At 38.9% G+C, this 16,180-nt stretch overlaps 1 protein-coding gene across 2 annotated transcripts in view; it reads right to left on the bottom strand.

The window, feature by feature from the left end:
- LOC103027145 (neural cell adhesion molecule 2) overlaps positions 1–12,132 on the bottom strand; it is a 564,336-nt gene extending 552,204 nt beyond the window's left edge. For both annotated transcript variants that reach the window (XM_022674973.2, XM_022674975.2), the window contains exon 1: positions 11,975–12,132. In XM_022674973.2, the coding sequence (XP_022530694.2) occupies positions 11,975–12,035 (61 nt within the window). In that variant the 5' untranslated portion in view covers positions 12,036–12,132. The remainder of the gene's footprint in view (positions 1–11,974) is intronic.
- Positions 12,133–16,180: the final 4,048 nt, after the last annotated feature.

Raw genomic sequence — 16,180 nt, 5'->3', positions numbered from 1 at the left:
GTCCGCTAACTGCCCTGTACATTGTTCACTTCCGTTCAGAGGCGGAGCTAAGACATGATGCTGACAAAGTGGGCGGAGCTGGACGCACTGGACATGCAACTCCGCCTTCCTGCAGGCTGCAGTCAGTACCCTCTCAAAATAACTGGAAAAGCAGGAAAAATGAGGCGTGGTTCAGCTGCTTCAGGACGAGCTCGTTCGTTAGGTGAGTTTGAACTAATCTAGAGTTCTGTACCTGAAGCTGCTGCTGCTGCTGATATAAAAACCACAATAGCAGCAGCACTACTATGGAGACGAAATGGATCTGTTCATTCATTTTATCCTGATCCTGGAAAGGCTTCTTGCCGAATGAACCACCCGCTGAATTATTATCAACACGCCAACGTCAGACGCATGTCCTTCTAAAACCAATCAGGGTCAAGTTAAGAAAAACGCATCAATACGTAAGTGATGATGAAAGGATGGAGGAGTATCACACAAAGGTATTTGGTGCGCTCCCTAAACTGCAGTGTGAAAACACAAATAAGCGGAACAAATATATACAATGTAGCAACACATGAACCTTGGTTCGGACCACGATCCGGACTTTCAGGTGTAAAAGCTCCCTAAAAATCATTATAATTCCCTTAAATAATTTCTAAATCAGAAATTAGACTGCGTTGTGAAATCAGATGAATGTTGAATATGCGTCCGAATCTTTAACACAGACACTCTCTCGATGTTGTAAGAGGCTGAGAGTGTATCTGGTCGCGCTCGTCTGCTGGAGAGCGTGTCCCTGCATCCATTTGCCGCTTTCACACACGACCATTAAGACGTGATCCGCTCAGCGCTCCTCTCCAGTCTCCAGGCCATGCGCGTGTCTCTGCGGAGGCAGGCGCACTCTCTTCACACAGGCAGCGCACTCGCGCTCCGTCGCATAAATCTTTTAACACTCCCGCTGCTGACATTCCTCCTCGCAATTCAGAGAAATCTCTTAATTATGGCACTTAACATAGTGCTGGATGGCCTGTGCCAAGAGCCACTGAGCACATAATTCACTCCACTAAGCTGCAGGAACTCAAAAAATACATACAGCAACCAGGGGAAATTAACAGCAAAATGTGACAGAAAAAAAGAAGAAGAAACATGAGGCAGGGTGCTGATGCTGTTACCGAAGAACGAACTGGACGATCAGAAGGTCTTCAGAAGCTCCTTCAGTCTATAAGCAGCCTGTTAGACACGGATTACAACAGGTGAAAATTTTTAATACTTAAAGATGTATTTGACTAAATGCCAAGAATTAAACTTTATATTATATATATGTTTAAAAGTCAATGACAGATTAAAGGCTCTATTTTAGTCATATATAGGTGATCAGCCGTCAGCTGTGCACAGTGTAGCTTGATTTAGGGCGTGTCAGTGTGTCTTTGCTATCGTAATGTCAGGAAAAGTATGCTTTTTGTAGCTCGAAACAAGCAAAAATTTATCATGAGTGTGTTTTGGGCGTAAATTGTAAAATAAACCAATTGGTGTGTTAGTGTTAGTGTTAGTGTGACTTTGGCGGATTGCTATTTCAGGGCTGCAGCTACCTGGACGTGTTTAACTCTTCTCAGCAGAGGAAACTGGCTGTTTTTTTTTATGGGAACAGTATTTTTATTTTATTTTGTATTCTGTTAATTGTAAACATGTAAATGTTGGGAGTTTGTGCACTGCACATCCATGTGTGTGTGTAACAAGCAGGTATTGACTTTTGTCTAGGTTGTATTAAGTCAGTGGAGCACCTGTGTTTTCTGTTGCCAAGATAGCAATACGCCAGAAATGTTCCTGAACACACCTCATTTCCAGACCAGTGAAGATATATTTACAAATGCCGTTGCTATTTCAATGATGCAGGCGAAAAGCAGAAAAATAAGCATCATCTAAACATCCACTTCATGTGTCACATAAAGCATTTTGTTTGAACAGAAAAATAATTAACATTGGATTTGAACATTGGATTCTACAGGGGTTGGACAATGAAACTGAAACACCTGTCACCATTTTAGCGTGGGAGGTTTCATGGATAAATTGGAGCAGCCTGGTGTTCAATCTTCATTAATTGCACATTGCACCAGTAAGAGCAGAGTGTGAAGGTTCAATTAGCAGGGTAAGAGCACAGTTCTGCTCTAAATATTGCAATGCACACAACATTATGGGTGACATACCAGAGTTCAAAAGAGGACAAATTGTTGGTGCACGTCTTGCTGGAGCATCTGTGACCAAGACAGCAAGTCTTTGTGATGCATCAAGAGCCACGGTATCCAGGGTAATGTCAGCATACCACCAAGAAGAACCAACCACATCCAACAGGATTAACTGTGGACGCTGTAAGAGGAAGCTGTCTGAAAGGGATGTTCGGGTGCTAACCCGGATTGTATCCAAAAAAAACATAAAACCACGGCTGATCAAATCACGACAGAATTCAATGTGCACCTCAACTCTCCTGTTTCCACCAGAACTGTCCGTCACCACAATACATTATTGTGCTCTAAAACCAGGTGTTTCAGTTTCATTGCCCACCCCTGTATTCTTATAGCCTGTACTATGGTCATTTGCAAAGTTGCAAAGGTCCAAGTGATGCAGATCACTGCAGATGCTCCACTTTACCTCCTAGGATTGTCTTATCCTGTCACGACAAGTCATTTTGTAAAGAATATTTTTTCCCAGAAATAACTGCTATTATTTTCAATTTAAGACCAATTTACTCCACTGATATTATGATACTGTATTAGAATAATAATGCAATTACACACTTTGAAAGAGCAATTAACATTTAATCATGACAATTATTCCACTGGAGGTGGAATAGCAAATAAAAAAAAACTAAAATAAAATAACCCACAGTTTATCAGCTCTTCTAGCTAATGAAACATAATTGTCAATACTGAGGTCAGTACAAATTACAAATGAGGTCAAGTCTATATATTGTATTTTAAGTTGATCATGTGATTATCAGGAAATAACTGCATATATATATATATATATATTGCACAGAGTCAGCTGTTATGTAGGATGGAATATTGGACCCTGAAATTTTGCCCATTCATTTCTAATGGGAGAAATTTCCCATACCATTTAAAATGAATTGGATTAATCAGATTAGTATATACCACTTCATGTATGTTACACCCTATTTTAAATACACTTACAGTATAAATTATAATACATTTAATAAGTATTACAACTGTATCACTATTATACATCAAGTATATTAGGAATGTACTGAAAATTGATGTTAAATATATGTGATCTATATTTACATTAGAGTACAAATATGCTGCTTGTTCCTGTCTTTTGTAAGTAGCACACTTCTAGTATACTTCGTTGGGTATAAAAATATATTTTACTATACTGTACTACAATTTTTAGTGTATTACAAATTTCTTTGCATTTTTTTTAAATTTAGTATTTTAGAAATATATTGAAATGCATTAAACTAAAAGTATACTGCATAGTAGTATTTTTTAAATATGCTATATTGTAATTTTAAAAAGTATGATCAAAGTTTACTGTTAAACATTTGATGAAAGCATAATATTAATGTACTTTTAATATATTTTAAGTAATTACATAAATCTGTAAAAAAATGAGAGCATATTTAGACATTTCTATAGAGAGAGAGAGAGAGAGAGAGAGAGAGAGAGAGAGAGAGAGAGAGAGAGAGAGAGAAATACATGATTGGTATACCAAATTTCATGATTCTTAATAAAAAAATGTGACAAAAGTTTATGGACACTTTTGAATGGAATCCTTTGAGAAATGTCCAAGCTGAAAAATGTCTGCTGTATGAAAACTGTACATCCTATTACTTCAAAAAGCACAAGCAACCTAAATAGGTATGAATCCTACAATTTACACGTTTCTACCTCAAAATCTGCTGGATATCTATGAAATGCAACTAAACTCACCCTTAAACCTAGTGCTGGACGATTTTTACAATTAATTCAGTTCACTCTAATTACAGTTTTAATGCCGTTTTCAAAATGGTATCATTGCAATTTTACATACAGACATTTAAAATATTTTATCTAAAATATCTGAAAACGCTCCTCATTTCTGAAGTGTTTATCCGTCTAACCCTACCAAAGTTTTTCGCATGCATATTTTCTAACCATTCCCAGCACATGTTCCGGCACTTTCAACACAAACACCCAGTGTTTGAACTTATAAGCCAATAGGGAGTCGGAATGGTATATGTTTATACTTCTCTACATCCAATCACGATCAGATTCACTCTATCTGGATGGAGAGATTTATCTGGATAGGGGTTTTATTGAACGATGAGAAGCCGGAATAAAAAAAAACGAGCTGAAATTAAATAGGATTAACGAGGCTGTTTTTATTAAAATGTAAAGAGTAGAAAGTTCAGATAATTGTATGAAAATGTAAGAAGTAGAAATATAAAGTCGTCTAAAAAATTAAATAATTACTCCAGTAAAGTATAGATAACCAACAGTATTTGTACTTAGTTACTTGACACCTCTGCAACCAATCAGAAATATCCAGCCAACAACATCCTGTAACCAGTGATAAAGGACTTAAGGGTGACCAAGGTGTTTCAGCTGTAGGTAGGAGTGTGTAATAGAGTGGAGGACAGTGAGAGAAGATTAAATATAGTGTTTAAATACTCCAGCAGCACTGCTGCAGTATCTGATCCACTTACTGCACCACCAGCACAACACACACTAACACCTCATACACCACCACCATGCTAATCACTGCTAATCACTGCAGTGCTAAGAATAATAATGATCCACCACCCAAATAATAATAATAATAATAATAATAATAGCTGCTCTGTGGTGCATTTCTCTCCTTATAAGTTCTGAATTATTGAAGAACAGGGTTAAATAAGTATAATAATAAAGTATATAGAGAAACACATACAGAACTACAGTCTGTGATTATAAAACTACAAAGTGTTCCTAGTATATGATCAGTAGAGTACACCGAATGGACAGTGGGTGGACGTAATATTCTGATATGAAACCATGGCATTGTGGACATAGTCTCAATTACACTCTCTCTCCCACACAAACAGGCCTGCTAACGTGTTCATGACAGCAAACAGAAGGGAAGCGCAGGCTGGAAGAAGGCTTCAGGCTCATGTAACAGAACCATACAATAGTGTGTGTAATGAAAAAATGCCTGCTTTCAACAAGGTTGCTTTTTATATAACCATTATAATCTTTCATTCTATTCAAACACTCAGGTGATAACAAATAAAATACGTGTACACAGGAGTGGCCATTCACTCATGGTTTGAGCAGATCATTACACAGACATAATAATGTCTTTTAGTCAAGGCTGAAAATTGTTTACTCGTTTTATTTACCTTTATGTACTTTATCTTTACCCACAGATAATGGATACAGATCCATTATACAGAGGTTCATAGATATTGAATTGTGGTAAACCGAGATGCTGGTGCTGCTGTTAACCCATTCTTTAACCCTTGTTTGGTGTTCATATTTTTGTTACTCGTTTACTTTGTTACTTGTATTTAATTCAGAAAACATAAGCAATTTTACATTAAAATGCTTTACACATGCTTGCTTCACCTAAATTGCAAGCAATATAAACAGCTTACATGGTTAATATTTGCCCTTTACCTTTCTTATGTTACATTTCTTTTAAAAAGTGCTACTCTTTTTTTATTAGTTTTTTTAATAAAATGTAAAAGAAAATGAATTAAACTCAAGATATGAGTAGAAAATTTGTTTAGTTTCAAATTTACAAATGAAGCAATGTTTATTAGCCCTTGGCCAAACATACTGTATGTAATATAAATGTGTGTAGGGGGGGGGGGGGGGTGTACAGTGTGTGTTTATCGAAAATGTGTTTTGATATATGTTTTTCACAAAAAAAGAGCCAATGCCAATGAGTTTGAGTTAGAAAAAATATTTTTTTAGTATCATTTGATGAAAAATGAAAATGGGTCCCACAGACCCGAACACCACACAAGGGTTAAACATAATTATTCTGGGGTACATGCCAGTGTGTCCAGGTGCCTCCATGTCTATGTTACCTTCTGGCTCTTTCCTTTTACATAGGCTGTAAAAGTTGCATAACATACCGTATTTTTCGCACTTTAAGGATTTTGCAGTTAAATTCCTGTAATTTTCCCAAAAATATTCAGAGCGTTTTATAAGCTGGTGTGTGTTATGTATGAATTCTACCAGTCAGGTATTAAGGAGCAGTAAAGCCACGCTACTGAAGTACAGAGTTATACAGGGGCTAAAGTTTAAGTCTCCAGCACCAAGACTAGAGCAGTATTACCATTATCCATTAACCGTGCTAAGCGCTAGCTTATTCCATAATCAGAGATGAGTATTATCGGCCTGTATCCTGCTGCTAACCCTGACTAGCACCACTGCAGCGGCATTAGCATTACCCGCTAGCTCTTTCACCACTCAGAGGCAAGTATATTGACCTGTAGCCTGCGCGTTTACTTAGTTAAAACGAGCAACATGGGACAAACCACTAGAAAATATCGCCCTGGCTTACCAGAACACTCAGGATTCTTCATTGTAGCTCTGTCAGACAGCATGTACTAGCACTAACCGCAGTTTTCATGAGAGAAATCTATGTAGATTAACATCCAGCGCTCGTTTGACTTGTTTGACAAAAAAATGTTTAGGAATTACAGTTTTGTTTACTTAGCTTTACTTAACTTAGTTACCCCCTAATTTACCTACCACCCAGCGGTGAGACCCATGTTCCTTACTAGTGGTGCATAATCCACTTTATAGTCCGGATCACCTTTTTGTGTGAAAAATACGGTACATCATTTCAACACTGAAGGTAGGTCAAGGGGCCAGCCTGAGTAAGTCGTCAAGAATGTTGTTCCGAACTTCTGAAAAATGGAAAAACTGCCAATTCATTCTAATTAACGCAAGCTGTACTGAATGCCGCACAGTGACAAATGCTGAAAATATGTATATAGATTGATATATAGATATAATGATATTGGTATTGAACAACCTGTTCAATACCAATGTTCTGCTGCATCTACGATAAGATCATATCACCTTTTCTTTCTGCTCTCGTTGAAGGCGGTCGCATTTTCTTTCTCACCCTCTCCTCCCCTTATCTCTCCTGCTTGGCTTCTCCTGTCTCGTCTGGCACTGCTATTCCTTAAGAGACTCTCTTCACACTGCTCTTCAAACTAAAACAAATGGATTTGATCAAATGGTCTCTCAATGCAATTGACACCATCTTCTCGACGAGAAGCCTGGGTTCGGGGGAACCTGCTTGTCCTGATGGAACGTTTGCAGCTGGCTACACGAGGGACGCGTGGGAGACGTGGCGGACCGTGTGCCTGGCGACTCTTTCTGTGGAGGACATCGAAGACGTCTACCTTTTCGGCACAATGATCACAGGGTTCTTGCTGATTGGATTAGGCATTGCCCTAGTGTATCGTGAAATTAAAAGTGTGGGGACAGCTGTCAAGGGCCCCCAAAAGCTGCCCGACCTGATTGATGCGGTGGGCAGAGCTGTCGGCACTCAGACTGTGACTTTGAACCGCAACATGGAAAACATCTCGGAGAAGCAAACGGCTTTGCAAAGGAAGGTGGAGAAAATTGAGACCATGATGGACAATAGAGAGTGACCATGCTAAACTGGAGAGCGGTCACTCGCCTAAACAACTGAAGTCTAATCTGCTTTCGGCTCCCGCCCTATCAGCACTCGGCCTTGTGGATGATAGGGAGCATTCCTCCAAAGAACACTGTGACTTTGAATCTCTCCCTGTTTACCTAACGACCCCCCCAACTCCCGTACCCTTTCCCACGCCTTCATTGCTTGGTCTCTTGTGTATATTGTATGTGCCTATGTGCTGAGGTTTTTTTTGATGTTCCTACACTGTGCTCTTCAGGGCACAGTCTAGGGGTTTGTTTTTTTTTACCCTCTTCTTCCCCCTTGTATCCCTCTAACTGAAGAAATGATTGGCGGCACGTGCACACGCTGCGGCTTACCCTGTCTTCCTGTCCTGTCCTGTTTCCCCCTTGTATGTTATTGTATGGATGGGTTGATGGCTAATTTCGCTGGTTGACCATGTGACAATAAAGGCAATTCTGATTCTCTGATATGGCCAAAGTTTATTTCACTATATTCAGTATTTCCTTATTTCAGTCACTATGATATAATTCTGAACTGAATTTGCAAAAAAAAAACACATTCTGCATTTTCTGTCTTTCTATCTGCCATGCTATCCTAGAGGTAGCAGAACATTGATGGCATGAAAGATGTGTGTGTAGAACAAAGGGTTAGAAGATATGGCCAAAATGTATTATATTATACCACAATATACAGTATTTCCTCATTTCCAACAACAAACACAGCGCCCCTGATGCTGGTGCCAACACCCCGGTTGCAGAGTATAAAATAGGAATCAGCCCAAGCCATGTGTGTCAACACCCCATTTGCTGAGTATAATATGGGAATCAGCCCGAGCCACGTGTGCCTACACACTAGTTGTTTGGGTATAATATAGGAATCAGCCCAACCCATGTTTGCCAACACCCCGGTTGCTGAGTATAAAATGGGAATCAGCCCAAGCCATGTGTGTCAACACCTTATTTGTTTGAGTATAGTGAAGGAATCAGCCCAAGCCATGTGTCCCAACACCCGGTTACTGAGTATAATACAGGAATCAGCGCAAGCCATGTGTGCCTACACACTAGTTGTTTGAGTACAGTATAGGAATCAGCCACGTGTGTAATATAGAAAATATGGCCAAGCCATGTGTGCCTACACCCCTGTTGCAGAGTATAATATGGGAATCAGCCTGAGCTACATGTGCCTACACACTAGTTGTTTGAGTATAGTATAGGAATCAGCCCAAGCCATGTGTGCCTACACCCGAAGTGCTGAGTATAATATGGGAATCAGCCCAAGCCACATGTGTCTACACACTAGTTGTTTGAGTATAATATAGGAATCAGCCCAACCGATGTTTGTCAATACCCCGGTTGCTGAGTATAATATGGGAATCAGCCCGAGCCACGTGTGCCAACACCCCAGTTACTGAGTATAATATGAAAAATCTAGCCAAACCATGTGTGCCAACACCCCGTTTCAAATATAATATGGAAATCAACCCAGGCCACGTGTGCCAACACCCCGGTTGCAGAGTATAATATGGGAATCAGCCCGAGTCACGTGTGCCTACACACTAGTTGTTTCAGTATAGTATAGTAATCAGCCCAAGCCACGTGTGCCAACATCCCTGTTGCTGAGTATAATATGGGAATTAGCCCAAGCCCTTTTTCCTACAATGGATGTTTGCACCTACAAACGTGTGTAGAAAAGGAAAATTGCCAATTAATATATCTATTGCATCCTATACTGAATGTCAGTCAGTGACACATTCTAAAAATATTTATTGATATTGATATCAAACCATTGTTCAGCCTTATACACATTCCAGCTAAACATGTGAAAAGGTATCTAGTTAACACTCTAACAGGTTGCCAGTCAGTCAATCAAGGCAATTGCCAGCTGGAGTAAGTCCTCAAGAACGTTCTACCAAAGTCTGATTCTTGTGCTTTTGTTACTAAGTAAGATTTCTGAGACCAGGCCCGACACTGTGCACAATGAAGAAATAGGTAAAGAACTGAAACTGAAAGTAGTAACTGTTGCATTGGGACTCTAATTGCAATTCTAGTCCTGCTTTGTTTCAGCAGAAGTACAGAGATCAGACTTCAAACACCTTGCTTTCTGCACTGCATTTTATCATGAAACTCAACTTGAGACATAAACAGTGTTTTTCCCAGACTGATTGCATTGGGCTCTGGCAATCAGCACAGCTCCCTCCGCTCTGGATCAATGTGCAGCACTCTACCACCACCTGTTGTTCTAGCAAAGGAAGTGAATTTGCATCCCAACAAACATCTCCCACAGACCCTCCAGAGACCAGAGGAAGTGCATTTGATCGATGACGGCAGAGGAACCGGGGCAACTGAGTCACAGGATCATGGCAACCCATCAAAAGTATCCCTCCCATGCTGCTTAGTACGTGGTATGAGGAGATACATCTCAGTTTCCATCTCCACTAGTTCATCATCATGAGATATGAGATATCAGTAAAAAAGAAGAGCTGAGCTGATCTTTAAAATAAACTCAGACCTTTTCATAATCAATACTTGCAGGAATGCTGGTTTAAAACATGCCAAAACAAATGTACTAATATATATATATATATGTATATAGCCTATTTTATTATTGTAACCTTTTCTTATTGAGTAAAATGATCAAATCTGCCTATGATAATGCCAGTGAACTGTTATACAGTTATAACACCAACCTGTCAATCAATCAATCAATCAATCAAAGAAGTCAATCAATCAGTGGCAATAATTCAATTAGATCAGTTTTTTTATTCCGTTTTTACCTATATTAAATAGATCATACTATAAAAAATGCTTCAGTTTATGTTAGCATTAATACATTCTTGACTCATCTGATGCATCTATAGGAATATAATATGAATGAAATATGAAATACATTTCTTCATTTCAATTAATATGATATATTAGTAAATATACATGAGCCATGCAGTCAATGTTCTGTTGCATCTAGGATTGGGAATAAAGGTGCAGAACTCAGAGCTGCACAATACGACCAAAACTTATACAGTAACAATATACAGTATTTCCTAATTTTCACACTACAATATAATCTGAACAATACAAAAAACACAGAAAGCTCAAAGAATGCATACAATGGATGTTTGTTCTTGCAAACTTCTGATTATTTTTTTTTAAATACCAGTTTATATTAAATTATATGTAACCTGTAACCAATGCCAGTCAGTGACAGATATTGATATACAAATGTTGTATATCAATTATACCAATATATACATTGGTATTGAATAATCTGTCACACTATCTGGCATGCTATCAATGTTCTGCTGCATCTAGGAGCTAGCAAATAAATGTTTATAACCTAGAGCTAGACCTTATTACCAAAGTTTATAGCATGATATACAGTATTTTCTCACTTTCGTCACACAATAATAGGAACAATATAGTTAGAAGGCATGAAAGAACTGCTGGCAATGCCCATAATAGATGCAATTACTTGTTAACTTCTGACAAATAGAAAAAAAATGCCAATTCATTGTAAAAAAAAAATGCATGTACTGAATGCCAGTCAGTGAAAGATGCTAAAAACGATGTAAAACAATTTATCACACAATTTATCTGTCATGCTATCAATGTTCTCCTGCATCAAGGATGGGAAATACATGTGCAAAATCACTATTAACAGTAGTTCCTCAATTTGGTCCCTATGGTATAATTGCAAACTCAATACAAACAATATAAAAGCCAATGAAATAAACTGCCACTGGTTTACTGCCATGCTATCTGCCATGCTATCCTAGAGGTATATATGTAGAACCTAGGGTTGCACCACAATATACAGTATTTGTTCATTTCCAGCAACACCCACAGTGGATGTCTGCACCTGCAAACTTCTGAAAAATGTCACTAATGCACCCTGTAAGGAATGGCAGTCAGAGACAGATGCTAAAAATGTTGTATATCGGTTGATATATTGAAATTAAATCATTGTCCAGCCCTAAAAAACAACCCAGCTAAACATGTGGAAAAGTATCTAGCTAATACTCTAACACTCACTGCCAGTCAGTCGATCATGGCAGTGCCAGTCATGCCAATGTATAACTGGGTAAGTGCCCCTCAATATCCCCTATATACCATCACCAGCACACCACAGCACCTCTTAATTCCCCCCAGTAAACACTGGGATCCACAGCTCTCCATTTTCCCGGGAAAAACGTGCCTCAACTCCCAAACACCACAACGAGCGACTGGCACGCGAGCGCGCGCGCAGACACCGTCCATCCCCAGGCATCACCCGCATCCCTGTAAACACGGCTGGCACCGTGCCCAACTTCTGCCCAGCTGTCCCTCCGTCCCAGCGCCCAGCTTACCGTGACTGCCGCAGACCAGCAATCCCAGCAATCCCAGCACGCGGGCGGACTGGAGGAGCATCTTCAGCAGCAGCGGATTCAGCGCGAGAGATACAGACAGACAGAGCGGCTCGTGCTCGTGTTGCAGAGCTGAGATCTGTACCAGCTCTGAGCGCGCGACGCTCAGCACACACAGACACACACGCACGCACGCGCGCGCTCCCTCCCTCCCTCTCTCTCTCTCTCTCTCTCTCTCTCTCTCTCTCCGAGTCTCATACTCTCTCTCTCTCCCCTCTCTCTCTCTCTCTCTCCCTCAGTCTCTCCCTCTCTCATTCTCTCTGAGTCTCTCTCTCTCTCTCTCTCTCTCTCTCAGCCTCTCTCTCTCTGATTCCCTCACTCTATCTCTCCCTATGACCATCTCCCTCTCTCTATTACTCTAAGTATCACTTTACCTGTGTCTCTCTTTCTATGAGTCAGTAGTGTAACAGTGTGGAGCGTGTTACACATAAGTAGTATAACAGAGTGGCGTGTGTTACGCATCAGTAGTGTAACAGTGTGGAGTGTGTTACACGTAACTGCTGTAACAGTGTAGAGGATGTTACACATAAGTCGTGTAACAGAGTGGAGTGTATTACACGTAAGTAGTGTAACAGTGTGGAGCGTGTTACACATAAGTAGTGTAACAGAGTGGAATGTGTTACACATAAGTAGTGTAACAGAGTGGAGTGTGTTACACATAAGTAGTGTAACAGAGTGGAGTGTTACACATAAGTCGTGTAACAGAGTGGAGTGTATTACACGTAAGTAGTGTAACAGTGTGGAGCGTGTTACACATAAGTAGTGTAACAGAGTAGAGTGTGTAATGCGTAAGTAGTGTAACAGTGTGGAGCATGTTACACATAAGTAGTGTAACAGTGTGGAGTGGAGTATGGGCCATTGATGTAACAGTGTAGAGGGTGTTACAGATGAGTGGTGTAACAGTGTGGAGTGCAGTATGGGTCAGTGGTGTAACAGTGTGGAGGGGGGTTACAGGTGAGTGTTATAACAGTGTGGAGTGTGGTATGGGTCAGTAGTGTAACAGTGTGCAGTGGGTTACCCGTAAGTAGCGCTACAGTGTTGAGGGTGTTACAGGTAATTGGTGCAACAGTGTAAATTGTGCTACAGATCAGCAATGTAACAGTCCAGTGCTGTGATGGAGATGAGTGTATTATGGGTCAGTGGTGTAATCGTGTTCTTCATTTATATAATATTTTATATACAAAAAACTCAAAACATGTTAAACAGAAAGTAAACAGCCAGAGCTCGGCCTGGTTCACCTCTTCACTTCTGTTTACATTAAATGTTTCAGTCCGCCCACAGACCAGGTGAAAATTGAACTTGCCAGCAGGGCCCTGCAAGTTGGGAGAAGCACAGTGTTGCATTTTAAAGAAAAGACTGGTTTCCAGAAACACGGACAGAAAACAAAGACAGGAGAGACAGAAAAGAACGACAGAAAAGAACGACAAAAAAGAAGGATGGTACGTCTCGCGATGATTCATTTCATAGCTGTTCCCAGCTAAATACGTATTAGCGCACTGTGTTATATAACTTATCAACAAGTATAAATGTTCTGGTCTAAACCTATGAAAAGATTGGGACTCTGGTCTTACTGTAGAGGGTGAATAAGGGTCATATTTTTTTCTATTTTCTCCCCAATTTACACGGCCAATTACCCAACCCACTCATTAGGCCTATCACTAGTGATGCCCCAACACACCAGGAGGGTAAAGACTAGCACATGCTTCCTCTGATACATGTGAAGTCAGACACCCCTTCTTTTCGAGCTGCTGCTGATGCTGTAGCATTGACAAGTATCATCACAGCGCTAACGCTCGGAGGAAAGCGCAGCGACTCAGTTCTGATACATCAGCTCACAGACGCCCTGTGCTGTGGACATCACACTAGGAGTGATGTGGGGAGAGAGCGCCATCTACCCACCCAGAGGGAGCAGGGCCAATTCTGCTCCCTTACTTTTCCTTTCCTGGGGTGGTCCTGATGAGAGTCGTTTCATCAGAACATGTTTAATGGCCATTGTGACTGCAGTTGAGGATACATTCTTGAAATTCCTTTCTAAAAGTTCTTGATTTTTTTTTGTATTGATTGACTTTCTTTTCTTTCTTTCTTTTTTTTCCTTTTTGTCAATTCATTTTACTCCAACTCTATTTCTTCACAACTTTACAACTGATGCTCTCAAACTAGGGCTGCACATATTGGAAAAAAATAACTTTACATCACATTATTTTAGTTTTCTGCGATTCTGGTGACATCACCAGCCCCGCCCCCACCCGTGAGCTGAGTCTGCGATAAATAAGCATTTAAAATGGCCTTTTGAAAAGGTAAATAAGAGCGTTTTTCTAGGATTAAAAGCATGAATTCACATGAAATATTAACATTTTTTGTTTACTAAATAATCCTATTTGTTTTTCTTCAAAGTTTCCATGACTTCGGTATTAATCTACAATGTAGAACTTAAAAAATATATATATATATATATAAGAACACTCAATTTAAGGTGAGTTCAAATACAGTATTTGACTAGTACTGTATTTTTTAAATCTTTTGAATTTGTTTGTTGTTTTTGACACTATGGCCTGAGGATGGCACGCTCAAATCCCAGGATATGCTGTTACACCTTCAGCAGCCGGAGTCCGAGAGAGCACAATTGGTCATGCTCTCTCTGGATAGGTACAGTAGATGGCGCTCTGTCCTTGTAACAAAACCAACATACATTGTTATGCATTTAATTTTATATATAAATATAAATATACTAAATATAATTTAAATATTATAATAGCTTATATATATTTTTATATTGTGTTATTTGTTTAAACATACTTTTATAAATATGAATAATCATTTTTGTAGTGTCTAATAATCAGAGGTGGAAAGTAATGAATTACTCACGTTACTGTAATTGAGTAGATTTTATGAGTAATTTGTAATTTTTAAAGTAGTTTTCAAAATAGGTAATTTTACTTTTACTCAAGTACATTTTGACACAAGTAATTTACTTTGCTACATTAGAAAACTCCCCGTTACTGAGTAAAAAAAAAAAAGTGCCCCGCAGGACAGAGCTGCTTTCAAAACTTCCACATCAAACCCGCGAAAGCATGTGGTGTTAATATTTTTTACGTGAAACAATCAGCTTGAATGTAAAAAAAACATGTAAATGGCAGTTAAAGCATAGTAATGGCAAGTTAAAAATTATTGAAGTGTAAACCTATAAAATACGGTTTATAGTCGCCTAAATGACCATAACTTTTAAACAGTAAAGAAAGATCATAGAAACCTATACCACTAGTTCTTGAAAATGTTTTATGGGGAGGTCTGAACAAATACTGCCTGAAAGGTCCAAATTAATATGTGGAATAATAGTTCATTAAAAACAATTTAATTTATGTTTTTTTGTACTTTTTTACATCACATATTTAAAATTAACTATGTAACTTTTACTCAAAGTACATTTTAAATTGAGTACTTTTTTTTTACTTTAACTCAATTGGATTTTTAGATGGGTACTTTTACTTTAACTCAATTGGATTTTTAGATGGGTACTTTTACTTTTACTTGAGTAGAATTTTAGCTAAGTAAAGGTACTTTTACTTAATTACAATTACTCAGTACTTCTTCCACCTCTGCTAATAATAGACATGACATGCACAGAATTTGCTGCCTAAAATAAGTATTATTAGCTTATTTCACTCTGGACTAATCTAACAGGTTCATTTTCACCACTCTCAAACCTCCCCCACATTTCTTTATAAAACACTGGGAGATGTGCTATTGTTCTTTTCTGTCGTTCTTTTCTGTCGTTCTTTTCTGTCTCTCCTGTCTTTGTTTTCTGTCCGTGTTTCTGGAAACCAGTCTTTTCTTTAAAATGCAACACTGTGCTTCTCCCAACTTGCAGGGCCCTGCTGGCAAGTTCAATTTTCACCTGGTCTGTGGGCGGACTGAAACATTTAATGTAAACAGAAGTGAAGAGGTGAACCAGGCCGAGCTCTGGCTGTTTACTATCTGCCAAACAAGATATTGTGATGTTTTCAATAAAATATTATATGCATTATAAAAGTGTATCAATTTATTATCTATATTTAAAATACATATACATATATATAATACTGTTTTAGGCTCTGTTTAAGGCAAATAGAATCATGCTAACTACCTTCCCATAAAGTCCTTTGATTAAAA

This window comes from Astyanax mexicanus, chromosome 21 (genome assembly GCF_023375975.1).
Source record: "Astyanax mexicanus isolate ESR-SI-001 chromosome 21, AstMex3_surface, whole genome shotgun sequence".
NCBI lineage: Eukaryota > Metazoa > Chordata > Actinopteri > Characiformes > Acestrorhamphidae > Astyanax > Astyanax mexicanus.
This window is presented reverse-complemented; position numbering and strand designations above follow the sequence as displayed.